Genomic DNA, 19,075 nt, shown 5'->3' on the forward strand with positions numbered 1-19,075 from the left:
GCGCTGCCTCTCCTCTGAGTTGTCCTCTTCAAACTGCATCCCTCTCACCCCACAGTGCTGGAGACAGAGGAACGAGAGCCATCAATCTAATTGGGGTTACTGTCTCTCCCTCCTTCCTGTGCTGCTTCTCAGTAAAACACACGGAGCTGACAAGCATGTTGGTGGCACCGTACTGGGGGAGAGGGACGAAGGCAAGAGAACATGGCCTTTGGATTCTTATCAGAGAGAAGCAGTGATTTAGAGCTGGGGTAGGAGTGCATTAGAAGGTAACACCAATAACTAAACCCCAAGTATTTTAACATCGCAAGCAGCACTGTTTCAACAAGCAGAACAGTGTATGAGGACTCACTGGTATCGTCTAGTCCTTTTGCTTCAGCATTGTTTTGCATAGTAATTCTGCATAGGAAAATTAGTCAGAAGGCTTGAGTTCATTCTACAATTCGCATACATTTATGGATACTAGGTTTCCTAGTGTTTTTTAATGCATACATTTTGCTCTAGATGTAAGTAAAAAGTTGGACATTTTTGCTAACATTATTTATGAGATGGTATGTCCTCATATGACAATGTTATGTCCTCATACTTGAAACCAAAACCTGAGAATAAAGGTGCTCTGACTCTTAGTTCTTTACCATCGTGCATAAAAACTTCCTCTTTCTCTTTGGATCACCTTTTTTCTCAGCTGATCTATCAGAATCATCAATATTTTAAATCATCTTCTGTGTTTAGAGCCTATTATATTCTAAGATGTTCTGTGCATTTTCTGGTTTCTGCAATTCAGAGTGTGCATAGATAAACTGTTGTTCTTTTACTCCTGCTACTTAGTTTCTTAATGCTAGCCTTCTGTCACTAAACACAGACCTCCAATATTGCTTCATCAAGGTGAGGAAGACTAAGATTTTACAGGAAGCTAACTATAAGATTCCAAAGATTCTTCTTACAGTAGTTAAATTAAACTTACTCCTGGGAGAAGTACACTTATCTTTGACTGAATGTTATTGAGTGGCAACCATGTAGATAAAGAATAATATTATATTACATTGACAACAGTTCCATTTTCCAACCGTAATTTCAAAGCAATTAAATGAACCGGATTGTTTTAAAATAAATCGTAGTTGGTTGTAAGTAAATTATAGGATAGCAGCAAATAGCTTTAGTAACTGGTTTCACTATATGGATTGTTTCTTCTTTCTTAATATATACAAAGAAAGTATAAATGAAAATGTATTACATAATAACCTAATTATTATTCTTTGTGGGAGTGTTAGTTGTCTGTGAGTTTTATCATCTCATAACTGGAGACGTTAACCTATCCCCTTTCTAATTCTCAACCTAATAGGATAGCAGGTAGCTGTGTCGGGTCTTGGAATAAAAAAATATCCAGCTTTTTTATTTCCTATCAGCGAATTTAATTTTCCCAGACTGACTATCACAGATTCCTTGTCATGCTGTATTGCTAAATTATCGTTTTCTTCATTGTTTCAGTCAGCTTACAGTCCACATTACAATGATTACATGGAGACAAATTTGAATTAATTTTCCAGGTAATATTTTCTGAGGTAGCATCAAAGGGTTTATTAAAATCAAGATGTATTACTTCTGCTTTGCTGCTTTGTTCCTTTATTTTGTATACACCCTCCTAAGGTGTACACAGCTTGTTCTATCCAAAACATAAGAGCATAGTGACCTTAAAGTCAGAGCCACAGTGTTCTGTCAAGAATAATAAATCATTGACATTTTTCACCTGATTACAGGATATGGAGAAGGATAGTTGGATGATAGATTTTTACTAGAAACCCAGATATTTTAATATGAAATGTCTACTGTCAGTAAAGTCTGATTGGCAGTATGGTTCTGTATACCTAGTTAGAAGAATATTAAAATACAAGATTGTGTATGAAGGAGAAAATCATAATGTATTTGTAGATTTTATTTTTTAGATTTCTTTATATTTTCTAGATACATGTAGTACACAAACACTATGACCATGCTGTTTCTGTAATTGAAAGTAAGGGAAGTGTGTGTATTAAGAAAGTGCTTGAGTGGTTGGTTATCTTAAAACAAATTAATGAAGATGTCACAAAGAAAAGGTGTGCTATCTAATACGCACAGACAGGTTTTAATATTAAGATGAATGGTTGCCAGAGCAGACTAATTTCTTTACATGTTATAGGATTAAGTGGAGACAATTTTTTATTTTGCAGCGGCAAATTATGTGGATTTTTTTTTTAAGCAGCAATTGAAAATCTCAGCTATTGTCACATCTCTGTTGTTTTCCATATGTCCTTAAGAGTTTGTATTAATTTGAAATGGTCTCCCTGTGGAAGATGGGAAAGTTTATTGTGAGTTATTAGTAGTCACCTCTGCAGTAGATAAATAACAAGTGGAGTTGCTTTACTGGTGGCTGTTAAGCAACATAATTAGAAATAAACACATAAGCAATTCTGCAAGCCAATGTGACATTAATTCTGATACATTTAATCACTTGGAAACATGGGTACTTATTAACTACTAACATTTCCATGTGATAAGCACTCTGTTTGGTTTCTTTCTTTACTTGTTCTCTGAACTGTAAAAGTATCTGAAGCCATTATTTCAGAAAATACCAGAAATCATTATTTATGAACTATCAAAAGCATTGTTCCTTCTGTTTTCCTTCATGCCCAAACAATAGTTAGTGGGAAATTCCCAGCATGTTTAAGGACTATGTATAGCTTTGTTATGATAGAGATTGGCTCTAGGTCTCTAGTTGTAATATATTGTCTATTCTTTAGGGGTTTTTTTTTGATTCACTTGTAACATGAGGTGTAAGTTTGTGTTTCATTCTTTACTAAGGAGCCACTAATTAGAAATATTTGTATTTGTACCACAAGTGATAAAATGAACATAAGATTGGTGGGGCACTTGATACTATGCTAATTAAACTCACAGTTAAGTTAGTGGGAGTATGACCTCTGACTTCATTGGATGATGAGTGTTAATGAAGAGCCCATCATTTATATTTATACTTTCAATAAAGTGTGTTTCTTGAAATTTCATTTTGTATGCTCCCTTTGGATTTTAAATACTTCTTAAGTTTAAATTAAGTTTTGCACTTTTGTGTACAACTTACTTTTTTGTATGTGAAATTCATAAACATGCATATTTATGATGGCATAACACAAACCTTTTTTTTTTTTTAAAGCAGATACTGGTTTTTTAGATTGTGTTCATTTGCTCAATCCCATCTAGTTCTCAAAGAGGAGGATTGATTCTGCCTCCAGTTATGCCAGTGTACATCAAGAATACTTAAGTAATAGAATTTTTTTCTGTAAAAAATATTTAGAAATAACTTTAAAAATCCTTTCATATTCACTTGAAGTTATACTACCCGTGTAGTATACCGTGTAGCAGGGACACCTCCCACTAGAGCAGGTTGCTCAAAGTCCCATCCAGCCTGGTCTTGAACACCTCCAGGAATGGGGCATCCACAACTTCTCTGGGCAACCTGATCCAATGTCTCACCACCCTCACAGTAAAGAATTTCTTTCTAGTATCTAATCTAAATCTCCCATCTTTCAGTTTAAAAACATTGCCCCTCGTCCTATTGCTACATTCCCTCATAAAGAGTCCCTCCCAGTCTTTCCTGTAGGACCCCTCCAAGTACTGGAAGGCTGCTAGAAGGTGTCCTTGAAGTCTTCTTTTCTCCAGGCAGAACAGCCCCAACTCTCTCAGCCTATCCTCATAGAAGAGGTGCTCCAGCACCATGATCATCTTTGTGGTCCTCCTTGGGACTCGCCCCAACAGATCCGTGTCCTTCTTATGTTGGGGACTCCAGAGCAGGACACAGTACTCCAGGTGGGGTGCCACCAGAGTAGTGTAGAGGGACAGAATCTCCTCCCTCAACCTTCTGGCCATGCCGGCTTTGATGCAGCCCAGGATGCAGTTGGCTTTCTGCGAGTGCGAGTGCACGTTGTCAGCTCATGTTGAGCTTCACATTAACTAATACTCCCAAGTCCTTCTCCTCCAGGCTGCTCTAATGACACCCTTTTTTTCACTAAGCAAAACTTTTTGGGCAGAACTAAGGAATTTAATGACCCAGCAGGGTTTTCATCACCTTTGAGGGCATATTTGTAGTGTATGTGTTCCATGCAGCCACCTCTACATGGATTTGCTTTTTTATGGAAATGTTAATATGGTTAAGACATTACTGAGTGTTATTGCCTTTCAGCCTTTGAAGATTTGATTTTCTGTGTCTATGTAGTTCACCTCTAGAGTGGTTCCAAGAAAGAAATTTGAAGAGTGTCTACCTAGAGTTCTATGTGTGCCGTACCAGTTGCACTGTCTGTGCTTATATTGGGAAGGCAGTTGAAATATTTCTGATATGTTTTTTTTTAGTCAGTGTTCTTCAAAGCACTACAGTATGGAAATAAGAATTCCAAATACTGACAAAGAGAAATTATTCTCTTTAAGGTGAAGTGTTTTTTAAGCGTAGACCTGTGGTTTTACTGTATTCATTGGCTTTTCACTTATCTCCTGAGTTCTCTTTCTGGTAAACAGGAGGAAAATATTACATTACAAATCATCAAAATAGAATTTAGCCATGAGACTGAAATGCCTTTATGGAACTGGAGGAAAGGAATTTCTCTGTGTAGCAATTAATTACTAGCATTTTTGTTTCTAAATATCAGGGAGAAAAAAGAAAAAGTATCCTTAATTAACATTGAATAGAAACTGGATTGTAGAGCCAGCTGGCTCAGCTGTCGACATATGATAGAACAGTGGGAACTGAACCAGAAAACACTTTATGAGGTTACTGTAACCTAGAATTCAGGGCAATAATTTTAATGGGTGGGTGCCATTCATTTCTTACTGAAGGGAGGAGGATATGGAGGGAGAAACTCTTTAAGAATTTTCCATGTTTATTTAATTATATAAATAGTCAAAAATAGAAAACATTCAGAAAACAGTTCTGCTTTCCTTGTATGGATTAAAAGTGCAGCACTCCTGGAAAATATTAATGTGTCTAGTTAGTTCTTTTTAACAGAACAACAATTTTCTTTTTCAGGTCGAAAATTTAAAAAGTTTAACAAAATTAAGGTTGTGAGAACATTAGATGTCGCACTCCAGCAGCCAGCAACCCTTCAAGATGAAAGCCAGTCTCTAACTCAAAGGCTGTCCTTTTCTCCAAATCAAGAAATACAGTTTGTTCCCCCAATGATAAGTGTTCTGCGAGGCATTGAGCCAGAAGTTGTCTATGCTGGTTATGACAATACAAAACCCGAAACACCAAGTTCCTTGCTGACGAGTCTAAATCACCTTTGTGAAAGGCAACTTCTTTGTGTCGTCAAGTGGTCTAAATTGCTACCAGGTAATAGCATTTCTCATAAATAGTGAATTCTAGTCAAGCAAATATGTGATAGGAAGCACAGTCAAAAGAGAATATTACTGTCAGCCTGTTAATTAATTCTTAACAAATTCTAAAATTATTAACCTTCCACCACCAATCAAATACATATTAATAAGATACTTTTAAAGGAATGCATCTAAATATTTTGACTCACTCCAAAAAAACCAGAAGCCCAGAGGGTTCCTGTATGTGATCATTGTAACAGCCTTTCCACCCTAACCCCTCCTACTCTATTATTCATTCTTTTGGTTTGAAAAAATGTTTATACTTCTGCATATTCTTTATTCTTATTAAAAAGAATTTTTGAAATCATCAGAAAAAAATAGTACTAGTTAGAACTAAGCAGCTCACAAATACTCTAGTAATGAGAAGGAACTGAATTTATGAAGAGAAATAAATCCATCGTATGTATGTACATGTGCTGTATGGTCATAAGAGCCTGATCTGGGATGTATAAAAATCAATGTATTGACCAGAAAACCTGGAAATATGGTTTCCTGTGAGCTCAGTTTGACACTTCAGTGCCTCAGGAAAGGGTAGTCCCTAGCATTGCTCTTCCCCATTGCAGCTTCTGCTTGTCAGACCGCTTGGTTGAACTGATTCATCTCATTAAGTGAGAAGAAAACAAACCTTTTTTTTAACCCTCTGTAGCTTTCTGACGGCTCCATGAGCTGAACCAGTTCATTGACGGGTGGCATGAATGCCAGAGCTTGCTTGAAGGAGGAGGTAACAGGACCAGGTAATGAGGACCACTGCTTTTAGTGGCAGGAAGCTGTTGGATTGACTCAGATACTTCACGGCAATCTTTGAAGTTATCAAAAAGCAAAAGTTATCAAAGGCAAACACACAACTGAATACTCTTCTCATTTGTTAAACGCAAGAAAGATACTCATATGTGGATGTTTATTGTGTTACAACTGTATCTCTCGTTAAGAACACTGAAGTACAAGCTATCTATATGAAATAAGAGCTGGTTATAGTCATCATGTTACAGTCATATTTTTTCCAAAGGAAAATGAGATGCATTCCAATTTCTTGAAATAGTCACTTCTGACTGCTAAAGTTAATTTTGGTTTGTTCATTTCAAAATATTGGATCAGAACAAAAAGACAAGATTAACTCAAAGTCAGATAGCCAGTTATTATACAAATTTGACAAACTACTGAGAGCTACAACCCCCAAAGCACCTGTCTTTTTAGGTATTATAGTTATAATCTCAAAACACCTATTCACCTCTTGTCTAAATGAGAACTTTAAGTTTTTTAACTTTTCATTTCATTTCCAGGATTTCGGAATTTGCATATTGATGATCAGATCACCCTCATCCAGTATTCCTGGATGAGTCTCATGGTTTTTGCAATGGGATGGAGATCATACAAGCATGTTAGTGGTCAGATGCTGTATTTTGCACCAGATCTGATTCTAAATGAGTAAGTAGACTCTGCTGTTGCATAACGTGAATGACATTTTGCAATGATTTGTGTCAATGAGAGTGTGACTTCATTGAGGCAAGATTTCATTCATTACTTGTTCTGTTTCAAAATTAACAGCAGAGGAAAGTTCTCTGATCATATTGAAGTTTAGTAACTTTGGGAAGGATTTTATGGGAATCCCAAATATTCTGTTGACATGGGCAAACAAAAGGAATTCAAATAATATTTTAATTATCTAATAATAATAATAATAAAAGAATGAAGAAGCTGTCAGAAGGTGTACCTGAATTCATCTGAGTAAGACATGAGTTAATGTTTAATAAATGAAGCTAAGCAGGATTTTTTTTTGGTCATTTTGGGGTGGTTTTTTTTTGCAAATAGTTTGTATATAGTCTGAAATACTTGGTTTTGGCACTTGCTGATAAAACTCTGCTCTTCTAAAATACATTTGTTGTTAGAAAACTGTAATAATTTAACAAGAAGGAATTTTAATATCAAGGATAAAATATGTGAGACTGCTCGTTTCTGGCTGGAGTCGGGGACTGTTGCCTTCAATTTTCCTTCATTCTGCTGATGAATTCAGATAATCTTCATTTCAGTCTTTGTCAGCTTTTCAGCTCTGCAAATTAATTTTATCAAAGATGTAAGTTTACATACTTTGGTTATAATACATGGGAATTTTCCAGGAACATTAAAACATCATTTAATCTCCCTATTTACTTTTCCTTAATACTTTTTTTCTTAGGTTTTCTTTTTTCAAAATCCTAAAAGAACTGCTCTGGAGTGAGATGAAAGTTAAACAGGTTTTCCTGTAAGATGTATCTGTTTAAGGATTAAGAGGTGGATTTGCAGAAGATCTAGGCACCTGAATTTAAAATCTGTAGACATGCAGGTTCTTGCCAGTGAAGTTCTTTATAGAAAATCTGTGGAGCTGGCCCTGTAGCTCCTAGCCTTTCCTCTCCCAGATAACTGTAAATCACTGTGAGGTTACAGAGTAATGAATCTTCGTCTCCCATGTGTATTAATTATACTTTAAAAATTAAAATACTTTGAAGGGATGAGATTGAGAGAATTTCTGGCATTATTCTGTCCTACCATAGTCTGTGATATATCTCATGGCTACATTCAGAAGAAACACAGAGATGGCTTTAGGCAGTAATGTCATGTCTTGGGTTTTACCCTATATATGGACAACTGCTGCCACCTTGTGAAGAAGGCTTTCTTCAAGAATAAGGTTGAGATTTATGAACCAAGATTATACCCCTTGGAGACAGTTTCTTGTTTGCAGCTCAAAACCATATACATTGAGAAAGAGGTGGACTGACAACATACCCTTCTCTTGGTTGTAGAACATCTCATCAGGGTCATACTAGAAACATTATAAACGAAGAGATAGACATTAAATGTAACACATTAAATCGTAGCTGCAACTATTTATTGGGAATAAGTTAGCTTTTAGATCAGTAAAATGTAAGCAACTTCCTTGTCTACAATGGTGTCTAAGATTATGCTTTCATAATCACTTTAAGCAAAGGTAAGTGCTGAACACAGCCAAAAAAGCCAACTCCACCTGCCTCCCTGCCCGGGTCATGCATCCCCATGATTTCAGTTAATCTGGATAAAATGCTATCTGGCTGCACTGTCAAAAAAATAAGGAAATTATATGCTTGAGAAATCCCCCAGAAAAAAGCCATTAATTAGCACATTAATTAGCAGATAGAGGTGATCCTTGATCACCATGTGGACACACAGGCTTTGATGCCAGAATAGCAGGAGTGCACACCTAGAGGTGGAGATAATGGAAATTCCTTCTACAGGGGCAAAACACAGTTGACTTGTTTCAAAATGACCATGAAACCACAATCTAAAGATTGTTTCACAGCCAATCTGTCATTTAGTGAACTGAGTTGTAGTGCTCCTTGGGAATGACTTGTTTGGTAGCATCAGTTTCAGACCAATAAAGCCAGAAGTCTTAATTTGACAATGATTTCATGAATTAGTATTAAAACCCTATAAGGATTTACTGTTACTTATACTTTGCAGTGTCTGAAAACATGGCTAAGAACAGCATTTAAGCATATCCTGGAAGCTGCTGTCACGCTTCATAGTTACCACTTGGGAACAGGGGCCACCAGAAAGGAATAGGAAGGGAGATTTAAAGTAGCTATGGAAGTAACCATCCTTTCAGATCTAACATTAAATTTCTATGTTTAAGTCACTTAAGAGCTACTGCAAGATATCAGATGTTAAACAAAGCGGAAATAATTTTCTTTTAAGGTAACAGTAACACTTTAGATGACAGGAAAAAAAAAAAAAAAACACCTCAGTGCATTGGGAGAAGTCTTTTATCCACAGAAAATATCTTCTGTTTTCATTGCTGACAGTGATATCTACAGTCAGGTTGGAAGTCAGATCTGAGCTGTGTAAGGGGCATGGGCAAAATTTAATCTTCTTCTTGTTGTACCTAATTCATCTGGATCGGGATGCAGTTCTGTAAAATTAGCCCATGTTACTGGCTCTTCAGGTTGATGTTTGCAAACATTGAAATTATATTGTTGCAGTAATTTAGTTGAGAACTGCTTTCCCAATAAATATATGCAATAAAATATACTCAGTATACCAAAATCTCAAAGAGAAAAGTAAGATTAAAGTGTTGCAAAAAACTGAGCAGTTTTATATATTTCCTTGTGTGATTTGTCCTATTTACTTCTGCAGGAGTTTAGATAAGGCCGTATTAACATCTAAGTTTTCTTAAATACTTTTTGTATGTGTTTACACTTAACATTTTTAACTGCTTCTTTAATGGCATAAAATGCTACAAAGTTATATCATTGCTGTTAGAAGTAGGATGTTAAACTTGCAACAAAGTATTTTGATGCCAAATTTTGCAAAACCTAAGAAAAGTTTTCTATAAACTTCCAGGTTTATCTTCAATTCTATGCTTTGAAATCTTTTCAGAGAACTTAAAAATCCATCGGCCTCTAAGTGAAAATGAAAGTATTTCTCATTAATTTTTAGGGTGTTTTTAATTAATAAAAACTCTTCTTTTTGTGGTTATCATTCAGCTTTGATAGTTTCCAAGGTGTGGTGTTTTTTTTCTGGGCAGCAGTAACAGATTGCACATCCAAAATAACAGCACATTCATTTTGATTAAAAAACTAGTGTAGGTACAAAAAAGTCAGAAAATTGTTTACGTGCGTAACCTGTTTCTATAATTTCTGCAATGTGGTAATTAAACTGCTAACAAGGTGGTTCCTTCAAGCAATTAGCACCAGAGCCATTCCTTTTCTTTATTTTCACGTTCTTTATTTTTTTTACCTTTTCTGGGTGTAAGACAGAGGATGAAAGAATCATCGTTCTATTCCCTGTGTCTATCCATGTGGCAGCTCCCACAGGAATTTGTCAGACTTCAAGTCAGCCAAGAAGAGTTCCTGTGCATGAAAGCACTGTTACTTCTCAACACAAGTAGGTTCTTTTATTTCTTTGAAACATATCACTAGTAAAAGAGTTTTGAACCGTGTTGTTTTGTTTGACAATTGCTAAGCTATCTGTTTTAACAAATGGAAACTTCTTTAGGAGGGATGATAGTATTCCAAGACCTAAAAATATTTTTTCTACTGTTTATAAGGAACAAACAATTTGTGATTCATTGTTGCAGTGATTCAGTCCTTCTCATTTACAAGTGCATCAGTTTTATAGTACTCATCAAGCTACCATTCTTTACCAACTGTAGTGCCCTCAGACTCTCATTTTAAAGATGGTATGTTTATATATATACAAGAAACAAGTTTTTTTTTTAAAAAGTATTTCTACCTGTGCTGATGAGTTTTGCTTTTTGTTCTCTCCTGCACTTATTGTCTTATAGGAAAAACCAATTTGTCAGATCCTTTTTTGGAAAAGAAACAGACTTAACCGTTGTCACTGAGACACTTAGTAAACATCTAGTACTGTATAAACATAATTCCACAAAACTATTTTCAAAAACCCATATAACCTCATTGTTGCTATAAAGTGTTTTTTAAGATTACTTTTATTTTAGTCATGGTATTCATCTTAATCCTCTTCAAATGTAAAAGTATGGCCATTTCAAACTTTCATATACTAACAGTAAATCAAGTCTGAAGTTTTAGTCTCATTCTGTCTTATGTTTGATTTATTATTTAGATGAACTTTTATACTTTTTATATAATTTTGAAGAAACAGTAATTTGTATTAAATATAACTCAATGTCAGCCTTTCTAATACATTTCTAATTCTGAATGGAAAACACAGTGTAAGTTTTAACATTATTTTTGGTTTTACAGTTTTTCCATTGAGTTTGCTGTGGCTTAGACATTTTATTTATACTGTACTTGTGACAGTTTTAAAGCTGTCCTGAAAGCAGAATTAGTCTTTGAAAAAAGTGGACTGACATTTTTATTTTCTGCAATTGTTTCCATTTTACAGGTCCTTATTTACTATATAGAATATGCGCTGTTGTAGTGCCCCAAAAGTTCTACACAGGGCTCTGTCTTGCGGAGGCCACATACATCTAGGAAATAATAGCATGAATAGTCCAGAAAGAGTATGATTTAAGAAAGTAGAGCTATGCCAAAAAAGAGAGAAATAAGCATATAGCAAGTTCAGTTCTAGCTCTAAGACTTCCCAACATTTTGATTTAGAGGAATTGCAAAATCTTGTTGCATAAGATTTTGGCTGGGTTCTTGCCACTGAATAAAAGCATCCGCATTCCTTATGTATGTTCAGGGGGAGGGAGTGTTTGAGCTACCTGTGTTTGACTTGCATTTGTGCATGTAAAACGTTGTAATTCTTCTCTCAAAATAAATAGCTTTGTGGAACTTTGTGCATTGCTGGAAGAGAGCTTTTAACTTAATTCACGAGGGAAATGTAAGGACTTAGCTGCTCTCTTAGAGATGCAAGTCAAAGGAAGTGTCCTAACCCCGAGTTCCATCAGAACGTCTTTTTATATGAAAAAGATTTCATCGGTGTCTGTAATTCTGCTGTTATGCATCCAGGCTTTGAAAATGAAGCTGTTCTTTTTTCGTTACGTAGCTTTTCCTGTATTGTGCCTGTATTACTCCTAAGCACATTGCGTTCTCCGCAAAGCAAAACACTCCCCTTCCGTATAGATGCAGATGTGACGGGCACACTTTCAGGTACCTCCTTTGTCTGCCTGGCCTTGAGAGACATTACTGAGTCAAACCACAGGTCCACCTCATCCAAGATTTCATCTCCATCCGCTGCCAAAAGAAATCTAACATGGCTAAAGCCTGGATTATTATTAGATATGATGTTATAAACATATTTTCTGTGGAAGCACTCACAATTTTTATTCTCTTTAAATTCTCTCTGATTTAGTTAGGAGTCAGACCGTGAATTCCATGGCCATCTCAGTGCTTAGACACCTGTCTTTAAAGTAAACTTGCTATTTTCTGTAGATGTGTCTCCCTCCTTCCCGCAGACGTTCACTTGTCTGAGGAGACACAGAGCAAGAGATGTCCTTGGCAAAGTGGATCATTTCCTCTCTTGGGCAGTTTCCCACAAAATAGGAGACTTCTGGTTAAATCAAGTAGAGTAGCAATTTGAATTTTTGCTTTTTTTATCTCTGGACACTTAATTTTAATCTGTTTGCCTGAAGTGTCTCCTTCCCAATAACCTTCTTCTGAGGAACCAGTTGTGACTTAGGCAATTGGCTAATTGGGGGGGTTGGACTAGATGATATCCGGAGGTCCCTTCCAACCCCATACCATTCTGTGACTCTGTGATTCTGTGACTTCAGAACAGGGCTTATGATTTCCAAATGGATCCAACGCTCCTCTCAGTGCAATGTTTGCTACGTAATTCTCCTTCAGGGAATGGGTTTAGCTCCAACCCTGTGCAGCCGTCTGCTTTTTAGGTGGCTTCTATTTTAAGAATGCCATTGTTAGGTGTCTAACAATACAGTGCAGTGTACAGAGGGTCAGCACACACCTATATTTATGTTTTCATTCCAGAATGTGACAAGTTGCCTGGAAGTTATGTGTTACAATATTAAATAAGTTAATGTCATTATGAACCAAGCTTCAATTTTTTTTAAAGAGATGCAAATGGAATCTGTTGTGGCCTGATACTAGTCATGGTCTGATATCAGACTGAAGATGTACTACATACCTAGATAACTAGCATGTGATTTATTTGACTGTGTGAACTAATCTGCATGACATTCTTTTAGAGTCCATAGAGAACAATAAGCACCTCTACAATGTAATTAATTTCTTTCTAAAGCTACTTTTGGAAGAGCGAACATGCTGTGTGCCCAAGACGTGCTTGATTTTTCCTACTGAAACTACAGCAAGCTGTGGTAACTAGCCCAGATAGAAGTGTCTATACTGTAAACTGTCTGAAGTTTGGTGAGGTGAATCCTCATGCTTGCTGTCAGAATGTGAACATTAAATGTGACATTACAGTGTGAAATATCATTGGCAAGAGAGAAAGGAAAGGGGAAGAAATGTAACAGCTCTTTCAAAAACTATGTTTGAAAGAAGGCCATGCTTTAATGTATGACTATTATAGTAAAGGAAGTATTTAGATTTCATTGCCAGATGGGAATAGTTTTTCAAGTTTCATTTCTTCAAGCTTTTCATTTCTTAGTTGCCTTTGACAACATAAATTGTAAGACTTGAGTATTACACTGCCATATCAAGGAAAGTAGAGTCTAGATCTTATGCCTGTTTCCTTATAATGCTACCAGCATTTAGCATCAGTGATCAAACATCACCAGCAGCCACTTACAGGTTCATTTCTCAGTGTTCTCTTTGAGTCCTCATTTTTATCCCCGTGGCTGACCATTAAGAAAAGAGGGAGTTCAACCATTTGCTGCTCCTCACTACTTTCTCTAAAAGCTGTTCGCATTTAAGACTCTGAGAGTGCATATATTCTGTTAAGGGAAAGCGGTCCAAACAAGAGGCTCGTGCCCTGGATGCTGTGGTGTCTACTCAGGAGGTGTTTATTCATTCCTTGGCTCCATTTTGAAGCACTCCAGCTAGAGCTCTCTGCTGTGACACTTAGCAGGGTAAACATGAGCCAGTCTATAACATCTTTCCTTGAGGACAGGAGTGGTTCTTTTGCCCATCCTGTGTTCAGAAGAAAGGTGTAGCTGAGTTTAGGGCTATTTCTAGAAATCAGCAATTAGCACAATAGACTGATTGTTGCTGGTATATCCTTTTAACTAATCTAATCACTGTTTCTGGATTAAGTGTTGAATGGGAAGAGATAACTGGCGTATAATAATGAATTGCACTGCACAGCATGAAATGCTGTAAATTATTCCCATACTTTAAATTTCTCTTATTGCCTTCAGAATAAATTTCAATACAGGTGTTACTTCCTTTTTAGTTCCTTTGGAAGGTCTAAGAAGTCAAAGCCAATTTGATGAGATGAGAACGAGTTACATCAGAGAACTGGTGAAGGCAATTAGTTTGCACCAAAAAGGGGTTGTGGCCAATTCACAACGTTTCTATCAACTTACAAAACTGATGGATTCCATGCATGATGTAAGTTTACTTGTTAATATGTGTGTTTTTTTTAATGTAAGAAGGAACTAGTATTTCTTAAAAGTAATTTTATGGAAAGTATCTGGTTAACATTTATAAACAACAAAAGAAAAAAAAAATTCCTTTAGTGTTTATGTTTGTGTGAATAGCTAGCTATATATTCAGCAACAATATATGTTATATATATAATATGGTAAACAAGATTTAAGTATTTAAGGAACACACATTTGGGTGCTACCATTTTGTTTTATTATTTCTGTAACATAACTAGTACAGTTATACTTTTGGTAGGGGGTGGCGTATGTGTGTGTGCGCGCGTGTATGTACATGTTCATGAAAATATTGAAATAATGCAAAGAATAGGCAATTCAAGTTGCAGAGTCAGGCTATTAAGAATTGGAGAAAGAAACCAAGATTGCTTTTGCAACCTTAATTCAACTACTTTTATGCGTATATTCTATGCCATTTTTTCAGTATCTGTCTATATTTGGGAATTGAGTAATCTTTGCGAACTCTAGTGGTGGTATCATAGAGATTCATAAGTGCCTTAAAAGATGCAGCTGAATCCTTTCCACACCTCTGAGGACCCAGCATCTATCCTATGGGCTTAACATCCATTAAAACTGAGGAATGATGTTTTGTATAAACCTTAGCCCACGTGAATATTATTTTGCAATGCCTTGTGTATCTCTGCAAGAGAGGCAAAGAGCAGAGGTGCAGGGCCATACCTGGCAGCTTCAGCAACCGCTGGGGAAGCGGCACTAGGGTGGTTTAGGAAGGATGCTTTTGAGTTGAGTGCTGGTTGTGAGGGGTTCACAGGGAGTTCAGGGAGGGACGGGGTCTTTGCATGTTTGTATTCTGCACTCAGGAAATCTTCATTTCATTTTAATTGTTCATGAATAAATTCACTTTCATCTATGAACCTTTCATTGACACTAATTACCCCTTCAGATGGGGAAAAAAACCCCACATTTGTGGATCCCATTTATGGGAGTTGAGAGAGGTAACAATATTAACTATTATGTGGTTCACCAGCTGGTCTGGAGCCTTTTGATTCATGGCACAAACCTCTCCATCAGCTTCTGCTGTCCACAGAACTCACACTCACAGTTTAGCTATTACGTTGCGTCAGATACCAGCAAAATGAGAATGAGACAAGTACGAACAGCATCCTCACGGGTGAAGGCAGGCAGTAGAAAATTCTGAAGGGAGGATATGGAGGTTAACTTTAAGTATTTACTGGTAGTCAGGCTGCAGTCACCCTTGGGGCTGTCAGTGCTAAACCCTTCCCTGGCGTTCAGTCAGTCCCCTTTTACTTGTGAAAACAAGTCCTGACCAGGACAACTACTCACAGCAGCCCTCTGCTCAAAAACCTGTTTGGATCAATCTTGCTTGGGATAAAAGGTCTTCCTGCGCTACCTGTCATAGCAACTTGCAATCTGAGTGTCACAGCATCCAGAGGAAAACTCTTTTGAGCACTGGGCTGTAGAGTCAATCTCTTAATTTCAAATACATAAAGTAAAATGGCATTAGCGGAAGCGAGTGAGTGAGGCTTGCTGCAAAATACCCAGCAAAGTGATGGTTAGTGTTTGATCTGTAGAGTTCAAGTCCCTATTTCAGCTCAGGCTGATAAAGCGATGGGACATACAAGGAAAAGATAATCACACCAGAGAGACCGTGTGTTGTTAAAACCTAGAGTAGCAAAAAAAATATGATATTTGATAACATAAAGGTCACAAGTCTCAAAGAAAAAACTTCTATAAAATTGGAACTGCTCAGAGAAGGTAGATGAGGTGAAATAGTCAAATATATCAAGCAATTGCTTTCAAGGGACTAGGACCTATGGGTTTAAATGTTTGTGGCGTACCCAGATATGACCATAATCAGAACCATGGAAAAGCTCACAAGGAAATAGTAAGTGCTGTCCCTCTGAGCAGTTTTTGAATAGCATATAATGAAGAAAGCATGGAGACGTGTTGAATGTGAGGATAAAATGAAAGATTGAATACTTGTTCAGTAGTTGCCACTGTTCATGGTGCATGCCATGACTGAGGACGATAACACTTCATAATATTAGTGAGGCACTGGTTTTATATGACACACCATTTAGATGTATTTATGACTTTTTGCCATGGGAGGATATTTAAATAGGGAATGAGAAGTATCCACATTATAGATTCAAGGAATGGCAGAGGAAGGTATGTAATGATGTCAGCTGATGGATGTATGAGAAAAGTGATTGACAGCATGTTTATCTGGCTGTGTTACTGTTAGCCTGATTTATCGTGTTTGTATTTTATTAAATCCAGCTAGTGAAACAGCTCCATCTCTTCTGTCTGAACACATTTCTCCAGTCCCGTGCACTGAGCGTTGAATTCCCCGAGATGATGTCCGAGGTGATTGCTGCCCAGCTGCCCAAGATTCTGGCAGGGATGGTGAAACCTCTTCTCTTTCACAAAAAGTGAAATGTTTTTTCTCTTATCATAGAGGTGATTTCTGGGTCATTTTTTTGTTTGTTTATTTTTGGTCAAGATTTTGCAATGTCAGGACTTCGGTATATTTGTCATACTTACCCTGCCTACTGCTTTATACTTGTAACATACACAAGCCATTTTAGCTTGATGTACATATTGTGAGTTCCTGATTCCTTACTGCAAAAATCACAACAGTCATAAGAAATGTTTTGTAAACTTGGCTAGGTTGCTTTTTAGATATGCATAAGAATGATAATGAGTAGCGTTTTTGGATTTCTAAGAACAGTTATCTTATACATTTTTCTTACATATTACATGCTCTCAAATTTCTGATATGACATGGTGTAAACCTTTTACTTTAGTACGTTGCGTGTATGGGTACGTGTGGGCATGTGCATAATCCAAGATTTTGGAGGAACTGAAAAAAACATTGCCCACATTTTCTCATGGATAGTTCACTTTTTATTACTTAATGTGCCTCAAAGAAATATCCTTTCAAAGTCAGCTGTCCAGGATTAAGTAGACATCACTGCAATACCTTCATGAGTAACTGAAGTGCTAGACACAAAATCTACATTCATGTTCTTGTCTGTGCTCATACTCATTGAAACTCTTGAGTTCAGTGTACCGAAGTGTACTGCGCCACTCAGCGCGGCTCTCCTTCAAAAATTGGAAAGTTTAGGAAAATTTCAGAAGTCATATGTATATAAACCCACTCAGCTTTGGTTTGTGTTAATTTCCTTAAAAGTTCAGCACTTACTAAAGCTAAATCACTTAGCAGTAGTCTTAAATTCATCAACTTTAACACTCTGTATTTCAGAAGCTTTAAATAGAGATGTTTTCACCGACTACAACTCTCCATAACCTTAATGTTTTGAATTTCAATGCTGAATACTCAAACAGCCATTAACATCAAATTGCAGTGAGATCAAATGCAAAAACAAATGGAAAATATCACTACAAACATTTTGATACACAGCAGACTCATTTCAGTACTATTTAGTGGAGCTACATATTTTATATTTTAAAGACATGCCATTATAATTGGGGGAATTGTAAAAGAGGAATTGAACTAAATTAGCCTTATACATTCAAGAAGAATGTAATGTTTTACCATGGAAATGAAATATTTGACTGAAAAATTATGATGTGGTGGTGTTTGTTCCTTTTATATGGATATGAAGCAACTCATGCATTTAAGGCAGCAAATTGTTGATATATTCGAACAACAGAGAAACAGATAAAGCCCAAGAAGAATTTATGAGTCTATTAAAATACAACAAATTTTGCCAGCCACTACAAATGATAGTTAAATTCTCTAATGATGTAGGGAATGGTGAGTCTGACTTGGGTACTTGCTGCCCATATGCTTTTGCTCTTCCCCATTACATGCTGGATGCATCCATTATGGGATGGTGTATGGCTGATGGTGTGTAACTTGGTCTGATTCCTTGTCATGGGAGCAAAGGCTCACTGGACATAAGTTCAGTATCCTTGATTAAATCAGGGTGCCCCTCGTTAAAAGTATAAGTGATGCTACTTGTTCATAAAAATTAAGTTTTGATTCTCGGAAAAAATTTGGGCAACTAACAACTAAAGGTAGATCTGAAGGTATCCTTACTATTTACAGTTTCCTAAAGCCAATCAAGAAGAAGCTACATTACAACTGGGGGTAAAAACATTTTTGAGATTCCCACAGAATTGTACAAACCCCTTGAGCTGCTGCAAAGATGTGGCCCTGCATAAAATGGTATAAGCAGACTTTTGTGTTAGTTGACAAGGTTCACCATTTCTAACTGCCCAGACATAAGCAATTTCTTTCATATTCAATACAATCTGACTTTTAACTGTGATCCTTAAAGCACTTATGTATTAATAAATAACACAAAATTCTTTATTTCTACATATTGAAGTTTTGTTTTCTTTATTTTCTTTTGTATTTACATTCAATAATTGTGGAGCTTAGTAAAAAAGTCCATCTCAAGCATTCCGTTTTTGTGTAACAACAATATTTTCATGCATTCTTCGGGAATTTAAGCATTGCCACATGATTTACCATTGATTAAACACACTGTTTATGTTACTGGTTAGATTAAACTGTTAACAGAAACTTCCCACACTAAAAATTATTCCTTGACATCCTAATTCTGAAATTGGAAAAAGGAGGAGACAGTGTGCTTGCCTTAGGAATGCCCCAGATCAGATCATCTGCCTTTTACTTAATCCCTAAAGTTTGTTTCAAGTGGC

General features: G+C 36.5%; 1 protein-coding gene across 1 annotated transcript in view; it reads left to right on the top strand.

Moving 5' to 3' along the window:
- PGR (progesterone receptor) overlaps positions 1-18,740 on the top strand; it is a 37,146-nt gene extending 18,406 nt beyond the window's left edge. Inside the window, exons 4-8 of the mRNA XM_014965714.1 lie at positions 5,048-5,350; positions 6,675-6,819; positions 10,157-10,287; positions 14,197-14,354; positions 16,664-18,740. Coding sequence (XP_014821200.1) covers positions 5,048-5,350; positions 6,675-6,819; positions 10,157-10,287; positions 14,197-14,354; positions 16,664-16,819 — 893 coding nt within the window. The 3' untranslated portion in view covers positions 16,820-18,740. The remainder of the gene's footprint in view (positions 1-5,047; positions 5,351-6,674; positions 6,820-10,156; positions 10,288-14,196; positions 14,355-16,663) is intronic.
- Positions 18,741-19,075: the final 335 nt, after the last annotated feature.

Source organism: Calidris pugnax, unplaced genomic scaffold (assembly GCF_001431845.1).
Source record: "Calidris pugnax isolate Ruff unplaced genomic scaffold, ASM143184v1 scaffold20, whole genome shotgun sequence".
NCBI classification, from domain to species: Eukaryota; Metazoa; Chordata; class Aves; order Charadriiformes; family Scolopacidae; genus Calidris; species Calidris pugnax.